The sequence below is a fragment of the Stegostoma tigrinum genome, chromosome 9, assembly GCF_030684315.1.
Source record: "Stegostoma tigrinum isolate sSteTig4 chromosome 9, sSteTig4.hap1, whole genome shotgun sequence".
Lineage (NCBI taxonomy): Eukaryota > Metazoa > Chordata > Chondrichthyes > Orectolobiformes > Stegostomatidae > Stegostoma > Stegostoma tigrinum.
In genome coordinates, this window is record NC_081362.1 from 1,943,773 (window position 1) to 1,958,643 (window position 14,871).

Sequence of the window (14,871 nt, forward strand, 5' to 3'; positions counted from 1 at the left end):
ATTAATTCACAGGAGCAAATCCTAAAGCAAGTTTGACACAGCAGCAAAATGAGATATTACAACACGTGACTGAAACAGCTTGGTCAAAGGAGTGGGTTTTCAGACAGACGTTGAGAGATTTTTAAGGATGTCAAAAGACATGCACAAGGATGTGGAGTCAAGGTAGATCTTCAAGGAGCTCTTGTGGGACAGTGATAGTGTTCCTCCCTCTGAGCCAGGGCGCCCAAGATCAAGCCCCACTAGGTGCAGAGGAATGTCAGAACATCTCTGGACAGGTTAATGTGAGAATGTCAAGAAGACCAGCTGAGATCCTATTGAATCAGAGATGATGGGAACTGCAGATGCTGGAGAATCCAAGATAACAAAGTCTGAAGCTGGATGAACACAGCAGACCAAGCAGCATCTCAGGAGCACAAAAGCTGACGTTTCGGGCCTAGACCCTTCATCAGACTAGGCCTGAAACATCAGCTTTTGTGCTCCTGAGATGCTGCTTGGCCTGCTGTGTTCATCCAGCTCCACACTTTGTTATCTGAGATTCTATTGAATGTTGGAGCAGGTTTGAGTGGCTGAGTCTCCTGTGGTTCCTATTCCGTGGGGGGAGAAGCTGCAGGGATTTTGAGAGCTTACGGCAGAGGCCACTGACACCAAGCCCATCCATGGTAATGTGATCAAAGCTGAGGATGCACAGGGGGGCAGAATTGGAGCAGTTCAGAGATCGCGGAAGGCTAATAAGAGGTCATGAAGACAGGGAGATCTCAGGCCATTGGAGGATTTGAGAACAAGAATAAGAATTTAATAATGAAGGCAACAGCCGATGGTGAGCAGAATATGGTCATCAGTGGAGCCACTGTAAATCAGTGAGATCTGGGAATGACGGGACTTGATGGGAGGTAGGATACAATCCTGCAGTTCCAGAGAGCTCTAGCTGGTGGAGGGGAGAATGTGAGAGGCTGACACCACCCTTTTGGAATAGTCGAGAGGTGAGAATGATGGTCTCAGCAGCATGTGAATTGGGGGGTGGGAGCGGGGTCATGGTCACAGAGGGGCACTGTTACAGAAGTAAAATGATCTAAATTCAACGACCTGAAAATCAAACTCCATCTTCATTGTGACACTGAGAGATTAACCAGCAATGACCTTCGAGAACATAAATGGTCGAAGTACTAACGACAAGCTGGAGTCAGAGACTGATTTCACTGATTGTGTGAGTTCATTATAATGTTAGTTTTAGTTTGTGGCTGTAACAGGAGCAACCACCCCACTAACACACAGACACATAGACACACACATAGACAAAGAGCAGATGTGACTATCGGACAAGTTGGATTGCAGTTTGAAATCTGGCTTTTTTTTTTATTTAGCAAAGGGTCACTCATTGAAACATAAGCTGCGTGTTTTAACAATAAAACAGGAGTTTATTATGCAAAATAAATGAAGATAAAATAGAACAAACCAAGTTATTCACATATAACACATCTTGAAAGATTTCAAAACACATCGTGTAAAATAAAAGCCCATGTATATCGGCAGCATCGCTTTACAATGGTCAAACACCAGAAAGAATTCCCTTTTCTATTACATTTGTAGCTTTGGCTCAACTGTCACTTTCAATTCTTGGTCTAGACAGTTTGATAGCTTTTTCCTTGATTATTCACATGACTGAGCTTAAACTTTCCTGGCTTCAAATAACCCCTTCAGAGTTTTAACCAAACACTTTTGGCATGGAACTGGTAAAGTAACACCCTTACACTGAGGTAACATATTTCACAACTGTTCTGAGCTAACTCCTTTCTACAGGAGAAACTGTTCTTCTAACCTCAACTGCCCCTTCTGGGAGCTAAAACCAAATACTCTTCTACAGGAGAAACTGTTCTTCTAACCTCCACCACCCCTTCTGGGAGCTGAAACCAAATACTTTTCTACAGGAGAAACTGTTCTTCTAACCTCAACCACCCCTTCTGGGAGCTGAAACCAAATACTTTTCTACAGGAGAAACTGTTCTTCTAACCTCAACCACCCCTTCTGGGAGCTGAAACCAAATACTTTTCTCCCAACAGGTTTTCTCTGAGGCAAAAAAAATCAATTCTTTGAATTCTTTTAAACCAAGAGCAAGGTCACGCTTTCCAATGTTTAATCTCTTCAATTGCAAAATGCCCAATGCAAACAAATTCTCAAGCTCACTCCAAGAGTTTCTTACTCACACATGGTGCCTGAAAGACTAACAAGTTAATTATTAAACCCTCTCATACACAGAGACCAAAGCTACATATCACTAGTTCAAATTTCAAACTCTAAAATAATTTATATTAATATATACATAAATTACATCATCAGAGAATGGCTTATCTCATCTTTGTCAGTTTCACAAGCATCGTCATCACTAAGATTGATGGAAATGATTGCAGTTTTGATCAAAGAGTGTTCAGCAATTAATGAAAAACACAAAGGGAGGAGTGTTTAGTTCCAGCTCTATTAAAATTTAATAAGATAGACTTGCATTTCCCTGGCACTTTTTGCCAACAACAAGCCTCCCAAAGGTGCTTCTAAGTTAGTAAAGTGCTTTTGAGATGCAGTCACCCTTGTAAAGTGGGAAATCCAGCATCCAATGTGCATACAGCCAGCTCCTACAAACTGTAACACGGTGATGACCAGATAATCTGCTCTTTGTGATGTTGATTGGAGGGTAAGTTTTGATCCAGATACTGGGGAGGACTCACATAAAATAGGGCCTTGGGATGTTTCACATCCATCAGAGGGGGTAGACAGAGCTTCAGTTTAATACCTGTCCAAGCAGAAGGCAGCAGGCTAGGTTAATAGGCAAGTTAAAGATGTATGGGACAGTTGCTCTTTGTCAATCATGACATGGATTAGTAGAGCGGGAAGGTATGTTGCAGCTGTACAGGCCACAGCTTAGAGTACTGTGTGCAGTTCTGGTCCTGACACTGTAGGAAGGATGTGACTGTACTGGACGGGGTGCAGAAGGAGATTCACCAGGACGTTGCCTGGGATGGAGTGTTTCAGCGACGATGAGAGGCTGTGATAAGCTCGGGCTGTTTGCAGGAGAGAAGACTGACCGGGGGACCTGGCAGAGGTGTCAGAGATTGAGGGACACAGATAGAGTGGGTAGGAAGCAGCTGATCCCCATAGTTGAAGGGTCAGCAGCAAGGGGGCATAACTTTAAGTTGGAAGCCTGGAGATTTGAAGGGCATTTAACAAAACAAAAAGAAAGAATTGTGTCCTGAGGAAGGGTCCCTGGAACTGAAACATTAACCTGCTTCTCTCTGCACAGATGCTGCCAGGAAAGGCATTTAGCACACCTACCTTTGTTGCTTAGCACTTCGAATATTGGAGCTGGGAAGTCATGTTGAGGTTGTACAGAACATTAGTGAGATGTCATCTGGAATGCTTTGTCCAGTTCTGGTGGCCTGTTGATAAGCTGGAGAGGGTTCAGAACAGATTTACCAGGGTGTTGCCAGGTATAGAAGGTTTGAGTTATAAAAATGGGCTGGAGTGTAGGAGGTTGAGAGGCGACCTTACAGAAGTTTATAAAATAATGAGGTGTATAGATAGAGTTAATAGTAGTTATCTTGTCCAAGAATGAAGGGTTTCAAGAGTAGGGGCACATTCTGTGGTGAGAGGAGAGAGATTTAAAAAAGGCATAAGGGGCAAATGTTTTACTCAGAGGGAGGTTCGTGTGTGGAATGAACTTCCTGAGGAAGTGGTGGATGTGGGTACAGTTATAACGTTTAAAAGGCATTTGGATGGATACATGAATGGGAAAGGTTTGCAGGGATGTGAGCCAGGGGCTGGCGGGTGGGACGAGTTTAGTTTTGGATTATGTTTGACTTGGAGTAGTTGGACTGAAGGAGTCTGTTTCTGCGCTGTATCATTCTATGACTCTACAACCTGTTGAGTTTCTCCAGAAATTTCTGTCTTTGACTTGGGTAAATATGTTTTCATCCAGAGGTTGTTGGGGGTTCTGGAATGCCCTGCCTAGGAACCGCTGTAAACTTAAAAACAAAACCGACTTGGATGAGCAGTTGAAATGTCACAACGCCCAAAGCTCTGGAGCTAGTTGTGAAAAGTGGCTCTGGTGTAGATGGTAGGTTGGCACAGGCTCGATGGACCAAAGGGCCTCTTCTGTGATGTGTGACTCTGGTAATGACCCCGTGTGAAAGACGGGAGCTCCAGCTTTCTGTGGAGTGTCAGGCTAGAGGTATATGCTTGAGTGGGATTCGAGGCCAGAGCTCTGTGGCTCCAACTGATCCACTGACTGTGCAGTGAGATAAAGCTTGCTGCCTCTGATTACATGTTGAAGTTGTGGGTCATTTCAGTGAAGCAGTCAGCACAAATACTGATTTGTATGAGCACTGTGATGAGGAGGAACTTCACTCCTGAGATCCCAGGACAAAATGCGCCCCTTTGTATCTGGGAAAGAGAAAACCATTCTGTTCCTAACCAGTGAAATAATCACAGACTTTGAGGAGCTTGTTAGAGAACAAAGGATTAGCGAACAAATTCCTGAGCTGAAGGATATGAGCGATCGTGACCCAGGATTATAGAAGCGAAATAACCCAGAGAAAGAAGTAAACTTTGGGTTTTAACGTTGCTGAACTTCGGCATGACATTGTTATCATGATGTCGAAATGCTGCTCGGTGAAATAACTCAGGTCAAAACAAAACACATTGTTTAAAAGCAGGCACCTGAGCAGCTTATCTCTCAGGAAAGGCTTTCAAAATGTAAACTCTGCAAGGACGGGCTGAAACTACAAGCCTTGTGACAAATATGAAACTTGCTGCACCCCTACCCAAGCTGTTTCAGTACGGCTACAACACTGGCATCTACTCAACAATGTGGAAAATTGCCCAGGTAAGTCCTGTACACAAAAAGCAGAATGACAGCCCTGTACCCACTGAGTATCCAAGCAAGAGGCCCCTGGCTTACTCAAAATTGGCCTCCAGGAGCTGGTCCTGCTCAGGGACAGCTGTAGAGCTTTCCCTGTGAGGGGCCTCTGTGTTCCACAACACAGCAAGGATGTGGGAGGGGATGGCATCCAGAGGGGATAATGTCCACTCCTCCCTCCCTCTGTGTAAACCTGAGGAGGCGGGAGGCAGTGGGGGGAGGGCTGGGGCAGCCCCTGGCCAGGTGCAGGGGCCTGAGGTGACAGAAAAGGAGGAAGACATAATGCAGCTGAGCACTGGCCCATGTAGGCATGTCCCAAAATGAGGATTGACAATTAAAGCAGCAATCCTCCCTGCTGGATCCTCACTGCTGGATCCTCCCTGCTGGATCCTCACTGCTGGATCCTCCCTGCTGGATCCTCCCTGCCGGATCCTCACTGCTGGATCCTCACTGCTGGATCCTCCCTGCTGGATCCTCCCTGCCGGATCCTCACTGCGGGATCCTACCTGCTGGATCCTCCCTGCCGGATCCTCCCTGCTGGATCCTCACAGCTGGATCCTCACTGCCGGATCATCACTGCTGGATCCTCCTTGCTGGATCCTCACTGTTGGATCCTCCCTGCTGGATCCTCCCTGATGGATCCTCACTGCTGGATCCTTTTGCCTTTCTTGGTGTCTGTGGGTAATTTCATGTGGGATACAACACAGAGAGATTTCTCTGAGATATTCTCCTCCATCATCTAAAGCTTCTGCATTGATGGTTTATAATATCCTTATTATTTAGGAACTTAGGTTCTAAAGGTGAAGTGAATGGGATTTTGGTTTCAGTTGTTTGAAGGCAACTTGTTTTTTTAAAGGTCAGAAGGGCATTTTGAGCAGTGAGCCCGAAGCAGTATCTCCAATAAAACATGGGACTCATGTTATTACCATGACTCACCAGGAGAGGGCACTAGCAATTGAGGCCCACCATTCCTATCAGCGAATCGCAATGTTCCCCATTTCCCTAAAAATGAACCCAGGTTAAAAGAAAACATTCACCAGGTCTCTGTACTTAACGAGAAAACAGCCGATGATTGTATAACATTCAGCACCATTCACAACTCCTCAGATACTGAAGCAGTCCATGTTCAAACGCAGCATGATCTGGACAATATCCAGGTTTGGGCTGACAAGTGGCAACTGAAGTTCACGCTTTACAAATGCCAGGCTATGACCATCTCGCAGCAAGACAGAATTGAAGTGAATCCTCAGAAAGTCCAATAGACCTACCATTGCTGAATTGCCCCTTAATATCCAGGATTCAAGACAAGATTAGAGGTTCACGTTCTGGATCTGGATCATGAAGTGCTTCGAGAGGCTGGTCATTGTCCCCATCAACCCCAGTCACCCGGCCTGCCTCGATCCCCTGTAATTTGCCTATCGATGTAACAGGCCCACAGAGGATGCCATATGCTGAGCCTTGCACTCATCCCTGGAACATCTGGACCACAATGACACATACATCAGACTCCTGCTCGTTGACTACAGCTCCGCCCTCAACACCGTTATCCCCTCCAGACTGTTCTCAAAACTCTGTGACCTCGGTCTCGGCTCCACCCTCTGCAACAGGACCCTCAGCTTTCTGACCCACAGACCACAGTCAGTGAGGGTAGGGAAGTGCCCCTCCTCCACAATAACACTCAACACTGGAGCCCCACAAGGATGTGTCCTCAGCCCCCTACTGCACTCCCTGTACACCCACCACTGTGTCGCCAAATTCCGAATGAACACCGACAGGTTCACTGACAACACCACCGCAGTGGGATGGATATCTAACAATGAGTCAAAATACAGAAGGGAGATAGAGGGCTCGGTGACGTGGGGCAATGAGAACAACCTCTCTCTCTCTCTCAACATCGGCAAAACTAAAGAACCGATCACTGATTTCAGAAAGAAAAGAGGACAACACACCCCCACCTACATTAACTGAACTGTGGGTCAGAGGGTGAACAGCATCAAGTTCCTCAGAGTGACGATAGCCAACAACCTGTCCTGGACTTCCCATGTAGATGCAAGGGCCAAGAAGGCACAGCAATGTCTCCCCTTCCTTAGGCAGCTCAGGAAATTTGTCACGTCCATAAGGCCCCTCACCAACTGCTACACATGCACCATTGAGAGTGTACTATCTGGGCACAATAATGGCCTGGTACGGCAACTGCTCTGCCCACACCAACAGGATTAGGAACAGCTTCTTCTTTCTCGGAATTTGGCGACACAGTGGTGGGTGTACAAGGAGTACAGTAGGGGGCTGAGGACACATCCTTTTGGGGCTCCAGTGTTGAGTGTTATTGTGGAGAAACGACAGAAGCGGGTGTGCACAGCCCATCATGCTGGCCAGCCTTCCATCCATGGAGAGGAGGAACTGCAGATGCTGGAGAATCTGAGTTAACACGCTGTAGAGCTGGATGAACTCAGTAGGCCAAGCAGCATCATAGGAGCAGGAAGGCTGATGTTTCGGGCCTAGGTCCTTCTTCAGAAATGGGGGAGGGGAAGGGGTTTCTGAAATAAATATGGAGAGAGTGGGAGGCGGATAGAAGATGGATAGAAGAGAAGATAGATGGAGAGGAGACAGTCCGGTCAAACAGGACGGGATGGAGCCAGAAAAGGTGTGTGTAAGTGGGGAGGTAGGGAGGGGATAGGTCAATCCAGGGAGGACAGACAGGTCAAGGGGGTGGGATAAGGTTAGTAGGTCGGAGATGGGGGTGGGGCTTGAAGTGGGAGGAGGGGATAGGTGGGAGGAAGGACAGGTTAGGGAGGCGGGGACGAGCCGGGATGGTTTTGGGAAGTTGTAGAGGCCGGGGGGATTTTGAAACTTGTGAAATCCACACAGATACCATTGGGCTGCAGTGTTCCCAAGCGGAATATGAGTTGCTGTTCCCGCAACCTTCGGGTGGCATCATTGTGGCACTGCAGGAGGCCTATGATGGACATGTCATCTAAGGAATGGGAGGGGGAGTGGAAATGGTTCGCAACTGGGAGATGCAGTTGTTTATTGCGAACCGAGCGGAGGTGTTCTGCAAAGCAGCCCATCAGGTAAACCAAGCAGAGGCTTGGGGACCGCTTTACAGAACACCTCCGCTCGGTTCGCAATAAACAACTGCACCTCCCAGTCGCAAACCATTTCCACTCCCCCTCCCATTCTTTAGATGACATGTCCATCATGGGCCTCCTGCAGTGCCACAATGATGCCACCTGAAGCTTGCAGGAACAGCAACTCATATTCCGCTTGGGAACCCTGCAGCCCAATGGTATCAATGTGGACTTCACCAGCTTCAAAATCTCCCCTTCCCCCACCGCATCCCAAAACCAGCACAACCCTAAGCTGTCCTTCCTCCCACCTATCCCCTCCTCCCACTTTAAGCCCCACCTCCATCTCCTCCCTACTAACCTCACCTGTCCCCTTGACCTGTCCAACTTCCCTGGACTGACGTATCTCCGCCCTACCTCCCCACCTACACTCACGTTTCCTGGCTCCATCCCCGCCTCTTTGACCTGTCTCTCTCCTCTCCACCTACCTGCCCCTCTATCCATTTTCTGTCCGCCTCCCCCTCTCTCCCTATTTATTCCAGAACCCTCTCCCCATCCCCCTCTCTGATGAAGGGTCTAGGCCCGAAACGTCAGCTTTTGTGCTCCTGAGATGCTGCTTGGCCTGCTGTGTTCATCCAGCCTCACACCTTGGTATCTCTTCCATTCATTGTTTCCACTTACACAGCTCACTGCCACAGAAAGGCTGCCAATATCACCAAACACCCATCGCACCCTGATAATGATCTCCTACATCCTGTTCCGTGAGGCAGAAGATACAAAAGCCTGAACACACACCAACAGGTTCAGGAACAGCTTCTCGGCTGTTACCAGACTGATAAATGGACGCTCTAGCCTGAAATAACACTGATCTTTCTAACATTTGTCTCACTGAGTGCGTGCCCCGTACAATGTAACCTGGACGCCTCTGTGTTTTTGATCTGTACAACCTTTGCTTACTGTGATCTGCCTGTAGCACTCATAAACAAAGCTGCTCACTGTACTTCAGTACACTTGGCAACAAATCAATCAATCAAACAGCCCGTACTGTGAACATATGCGCTACTCGCACATCCACTCTTTCTCTTGCTGACTTCATGATGCAGTCAACAAGGCCTCAGAAAGTTTATCATTCTTCAATTTGGCCTGACTGTTTGAGATGTTGTGGTACCCCGTATCACCCATTATCTACCAGTAATACTGGCCTGCACCAGACAAGGACTGCGGAAATGTCATAATAGTGCCCTCTTGTGGTCAAAACTGGACATTTGTGTGGCCAAAAAAAGTGCCTCAAATATTGTCAGGAATTGACTAAGGACTCTTGGTCAGATAGAAGTATTTAAGCTGCATCATGTAGGTCTTGTCTGTAATTGGAAAAGCAGGCATTGTTCTTGGCTTTATTACTAAGGATTTAGAGTACAAGAGCAGGGAGGTGATGTGGAACCTGTACACGATACCTTCTAGAATCTCAGTAGCAGTGTTGTGGATAGCTGTGGGCACCATTTTACGGGAAAGAATATTCATTCGAGAGAATGCAGAAACTGTTTCCAAGAATGGTCCTGGGAATGAGAGACTTCAGTGATGAGGAGAAATTGAAGACGTCGGGTCCGTTCTCCCTGAAGAGAAGAAACCATGAGAAGATTTGATAGAGGTTTTGAAATCATGAGCAGGCTGAATTGAGGTGATAAAAAAGCTGTTCCTGTTTGTAAAAGAGAAAAGAACAAGAAGGGCACAGATTTAATGTGATATGCAAATGAAGCAAGGATGATGTGAGAAAAGATTTTTTTCACAGTGAGTAGTTAGCGTGTGAAGTGCTCTGCCTGGAAATGTGGTGGAGGCAGGTTCAACTGAGGGATTCAAGAGGGTAATAGATGTTCATTTGGACTGAAATAGCCTGTGGGATATGGGGAAAAGAGCAGGAGATTGGCACTGGGGATAGAGCCAGAGCGATTACCATGGGTTGAATGGCCTCCTTCTGTGCAGGAACAGTTCTGTGAGTCTGTGATCGGCTTCTCCGATCCATTCACACAAGTTGCCTCTGTCTGACAATGTAAAACAGTGATTAATTCAACAGCGCTCAGCTCTGAGTGACACAGAGTGTTCTCTTCACAGGCCTAACCGATGGAGAACATCAGCTCAAACATCAGAAGGCCCCACTCTGACTTTCCCCTAAAGGACTTTTAAGCACTACATTTGTACCCGTTAAGCTGCAGGAATTACTGGAGAGATGATCTATTTAGATGTCAGGCTGTGTTTGGGCTCCAATCCAGATTTTTTTTGTCAGGGTCTTACCCCTTTAGCCCTGAAAGATGTCTTGATCTAGCAGGCTGGAGATTTTCCGCCTTAGCTGGCAGTTGTTGATAGGTTAGACTGGCTCTCCATGCAGGTGGACTCAGAGTCAGGCCTATCTACAGGACAAACCTCCGCAAGCTGCCCCGAAGGGCCACAAAGGATTGTGCTTCCGTGTGTGCCCACAGGTCATGGTGTGGAAGTGCTGGTGTTGGACTGGGGGTGGACAAGGTCAGAAGTCACAAGACACCAGGTTCTAGTCCACCAGGGTTATTTGAAATCTCACAAGCTGTCGGAGCACAGTCCCTTCAACAGTCCGACTGCACCTAATGAAGGAGCTGCACTCCAAAAGCTTGTGATTTCACCTAAACCTGTTGGACTATAACCTGGTATCATGTGATTTCTGGCCTTGTCCCCACAAGGAGGAGCCACTGGGGACCTGCTGATGGCAAGGCTGTTTACTGCCTGAGAGACAGTTAAAGAACATAGAACATTACAGCACAGTACAGGCCCTTTGGCCTCCAATGTTGTGCCGACCTGTCATACCGATCACAAGCCCATCTAACCTACACTATTCCATGTACGTCCATATGCTTATCCAATGATGACTTAAATGTACCTAAAGTTGGCGAATCTACTACCGTTGCAGGCAAAGTGTTTCATTCCCTTACTACTCTCTGAGTAAAGAAACTACCCCTGACATCTGTCCTATATCTTTCACCCCTCAATTTAAAGCTATGCCCCCTCGAGCTCGCCGTCACCATCCAAGGAAAAAGGCTCTCCCTATCTACCCTATCTAACCCTCTGATTATTTTATATGTTTCAAGTAAGTCACCTCTCAACCTTCCTCTCTCTAACGAAAACAGCCTCAAGTCCCTCAGCCTTTCCTCGTAAGACCTTCCCTCCATACCAGGCAACATCCTAGTAAATCTCCTCTGCACCCTTTCCAAAGCTTCCACATCCTTCTTGTAATGCGGTGACCAGAACTATACACAATACCCCAAGTGTGGCCGCACCAGAGTTTTGTACAGCTTCGCCATAACCCCTTGGTTCCGGAACTCGATCCCTCTATTAATAAAAGCTAAAACACTGTACGCCTTCTTTACAGCCCTGTCAACCTGGGTGGCAACTTTCAAGGATCTGTGTACATGGACACCGAGATCTCTCTGCTCATCTACACTGCTAAGAATCTTACCATTAGCCCTGTACTTTGCTTTCTGATTACTCCTACCAAAGTGCATCACCTCACACTTGTCTGCATTAAACTCCATTTGCCACCTCTCAGCCCAGCTCTGCAGCTTATCTATGTCTCTCTGCAACCTACAGCATCCTTCGTCACTATCCACAACTCCACCGACCTTAGTGTTGTCTGCAAATTTACTAACCCATCCTTCTACGCCCTCATCCAGGTCATTTATAAAAATGACAAACAGCAGTGGGCCCAACACCGACCCTTGCGGTACACCACTAGTAACTGGTCTCCAGGATGAACATTTCCCATCAACTACCACCCTCTGTCTTCTTTCAGCAAGCCAATTTCCGATCTCCCACAATTCCATTCCTCCGCATTCTGTACAATAGCCTACTGTGGGGAACCTTATCGAACGCCTTGCTGAAATCCATATACACCACATCAACCAGTTTACTCTGATCTACCTGTTTGGTCACCTTCTCAAAGAACTCAATAAGGTTTGTGAGGCACAACCTTCCCTTCACAAAACCGTGCTGACTATCCCTAATCAATTTATTATTTTCTGGATGATTATAAATCCTACGCTCTCTCTCTCTTTCTCTCTCACCGCTGTGATAGGGGACTAACAGCTGGAATTACCGGACGGGTAAGGTTTGAACCAGAAGGAGTTCACTGGTATAGAATGTACACATTCCTTCAGCTTGTTAAAATGAGAAGCCAGTGGATCTGGTATTTCACTAACTCCAAAGTGAGAAAGTGAGGGGTCGATTCAGTGAATTATTGATGGGGTCTACCGGTGAGCATGAGATCGGGAATTTGGAAATGTGAGGAGAACAGACGTCATTTTGCAGGCTGGGTGGCTGTAGGTTCATGGGTCAATGCAGTAATCAATGGAGGCCACAAACCCCATTGTTTGGTGCTGGCGCAATGGCAGAACTGAGACATTCTCTTCCCCTTCCCCTACCTCTGCAAATGTTTCCCCCTTCAGGTAACCTCAAAGCAGATTAAATACATTCTGTTATTGATTTAATGATCAATGATTTTCGTTATGTAATCCAAATGCACAGTTAGCATGTCAGGTTCAGAGCCAGTGAAGGTGTTTCTGCTGGTACTGATTACATTAAAAATGTTGACAAGATAAAGTGAAAGGTTACATTACCTTATTTAATACACAGAAACGAAAACATATGAATTAAAATTCATTTGTTTTTCCCCCAACATTTTTCCCATGTTCCTGATAGTGGGTGTGTCCAGAACCAGGGGGTCACAGTATGAGGATTAGGCGTGGGTGTTTTAGGATGGAGATGAGGAGATATTTCTTCACCTAAAGAGTGGTGAGCCTGTGGAATTCATCACCACAGGAAGTAGTTAATGCAAAACATTGAATGTGATCAAGAGCCAACTAGATGTAGCGCTTGGGGGCAAATGGGATCAAAGGTTACAGGGAGAAAGCAGGACTAGGCTGTTGAGTTGGATAATCAGCCACGATTGTGAAGATTGGCGGAGCAGGCTTGAAGGGCTGAATGGCCTCCTCCTCCTCCTGCTATCTGCTATGTTTCTATATCACTGCATTCTTCTCTTGGCAACTTGGCTAAGAACTAACACTTGGTGGTTAATATCAGCATCCTCTTCATCCATGGCTGATGTAGGGTATTTATCATTCAGTTTAACTGGATCTCCATCGTTACTTTCAAATGGGAGACCTGCAGAGTTATTGGAATCATGAGCTTTCTATATTTGGGAGGAATTTCTTCTCTCCAAGGGGAGTAAATCTGTCGAATTCTTTACTGCAGCGGGCTGTCGAGGCTGGGTCATTAAGTGTATTCAGGGTTGACAGAGACAGGTTTTAAGTCAGTCGGAGAATCAGAGATTATGTGGAAAAGGCAGGAAAATTGAGTCAAAGGTTTCTGATCAGCCATGATTTCACTGAATGGTGGAGCAGAACAATGGGCTGAATGGCCTACTCCTGCCTCTAAGTGTTATGGTGTGATTTATTCATCCCCACACAAACTGTTCTGGCCCACAGCAGCTGACTCGACACAGATCCAATGCCAAGCTTTGCATTAAGAACAGCAGAGACCACCAATCAGATGAAGTCAGTATTAATTGCCATGCCACAGTGAGATCCTGCTACATGGATGTACATTGGAGATCGCACTTTCCTACAAAGCACTTTTGACTGCTCTACGGCCAGTTATTGACCACGAAACACCTTGCAGGTCTGCTGATGTGAACAGTGTTCGAGAAAAATGCACATTTGCTTGTTCACTCTGAAAAGTCACTAAACATTGCAGCTGTGCTGGTGACAAAGGAGTCGGGGAACAAGCACTCCCACAGGGTACCGTAACAAGAAAGGCACGCAGATCATTCCTCCTTCACATTCCCAACAAAATCAGAAACAATTCCAGAATGAAAACTGCAGGAATTCCATATACACACGGATATCACACTGTTATTGAAAAGTGAAATGACAGATCTGTGAAACGCTGAGTTGCAGAAATTCCTAATAACTCCTACAACACATTGCCGAGTGTGGGATTGGTCAGCAATTCGAATGGGAAGATTTAGACTAGTTGCATATTTAATTGTCCAAAGATGTTGGTGCCTTTGTGCAACAGCCCTCCAGGGAGATGACCAAACATTTCGGACACGTTCCCAATGAGAAAGAGCCTTACAATAGCTGGATGTTACTTGCAACCAAAACAGAAATGGTTGGATAATCTCAGCGGGTCTGGCAGCATCTGTGGAGAGAAATCAGAGATAATGTTTTGGGTCCAGTGACCCTTCCTTAGCTTTTTCAGCAATTTCTGGTTTTGTTTCTGATTTCCAGCATCCACAGTTACTTTGGTTTTTATTTAGATATTGCCTACATTTTGTTCTATATTACCACAGATAAACATGTAACATAGTTTTGAGACAATTTTGTTTTCTCTTTTGTTTTAATTGGGCCCGTGAATAATTTTAAAAAAAGCTCCAAACCATCAATGATGTAGCGGACTTTGCAATGGAGGTTAAGGCTTGATCAAGTGTTCATGTTAACTGGAAAGTTGGAAGGTTATGGCTCATCCCAGATGTTAGGGGACACAGAAAAATATAGATCGCAGATTCACCATTGACATGCAGAAGAGGCTCAAGGGACTGAACATCCTCTCCTGTTTTCATGTTCTCTGTTTAGATTGGTTCAAATGCACTCGGATGTCAAATGTCCAGTTCTGGTCAACAGTATGAGATGGATTTAAAGGCACTGGGAAAGATGCAGAACAAAGTGTGAGGATATCTATTTCAGAAAAGGACAGAAAAGAAGGCCTAGGGGTGCCCCATCGAGGGCTTTAAAGGAGCCTATGAGTAGCAGGAGGAGGCCATTCTGCCCATCAAGCAAGATCTTTATTCAATAATGACTGCCCTGATCTTGACCTTAGCTCTGC

The 14,871-nt window shown here is 46.2% G+C and overlaps 1 protein-coding gene across 1 annotated transcript in view; it reads left to right on the top strand.

The window, feature by feature from the left end:
• The first annotated feature begins 4,696 nt into the window (after positions 1 to 4,696).
• LOC125455228 (galectin-related protein-like) overlaps positions 4,697 to 14,871 on the top strand; it is a 35,079-nt gene continuing 24,904 nt past the window's right edge. The window contains exon 1 of the mRNA XM_048536963.2: positions 4,697 to 4,870. Coding sequence (XP_048392920.1) covers positions 4,787 to 4,870 — 84 coding nt within the window. The 5' untranslated portion in view covers positions 4,697 to 4,786. The remainder of the gene's footprint in view (positions 4,871 to 14,871) is intronic.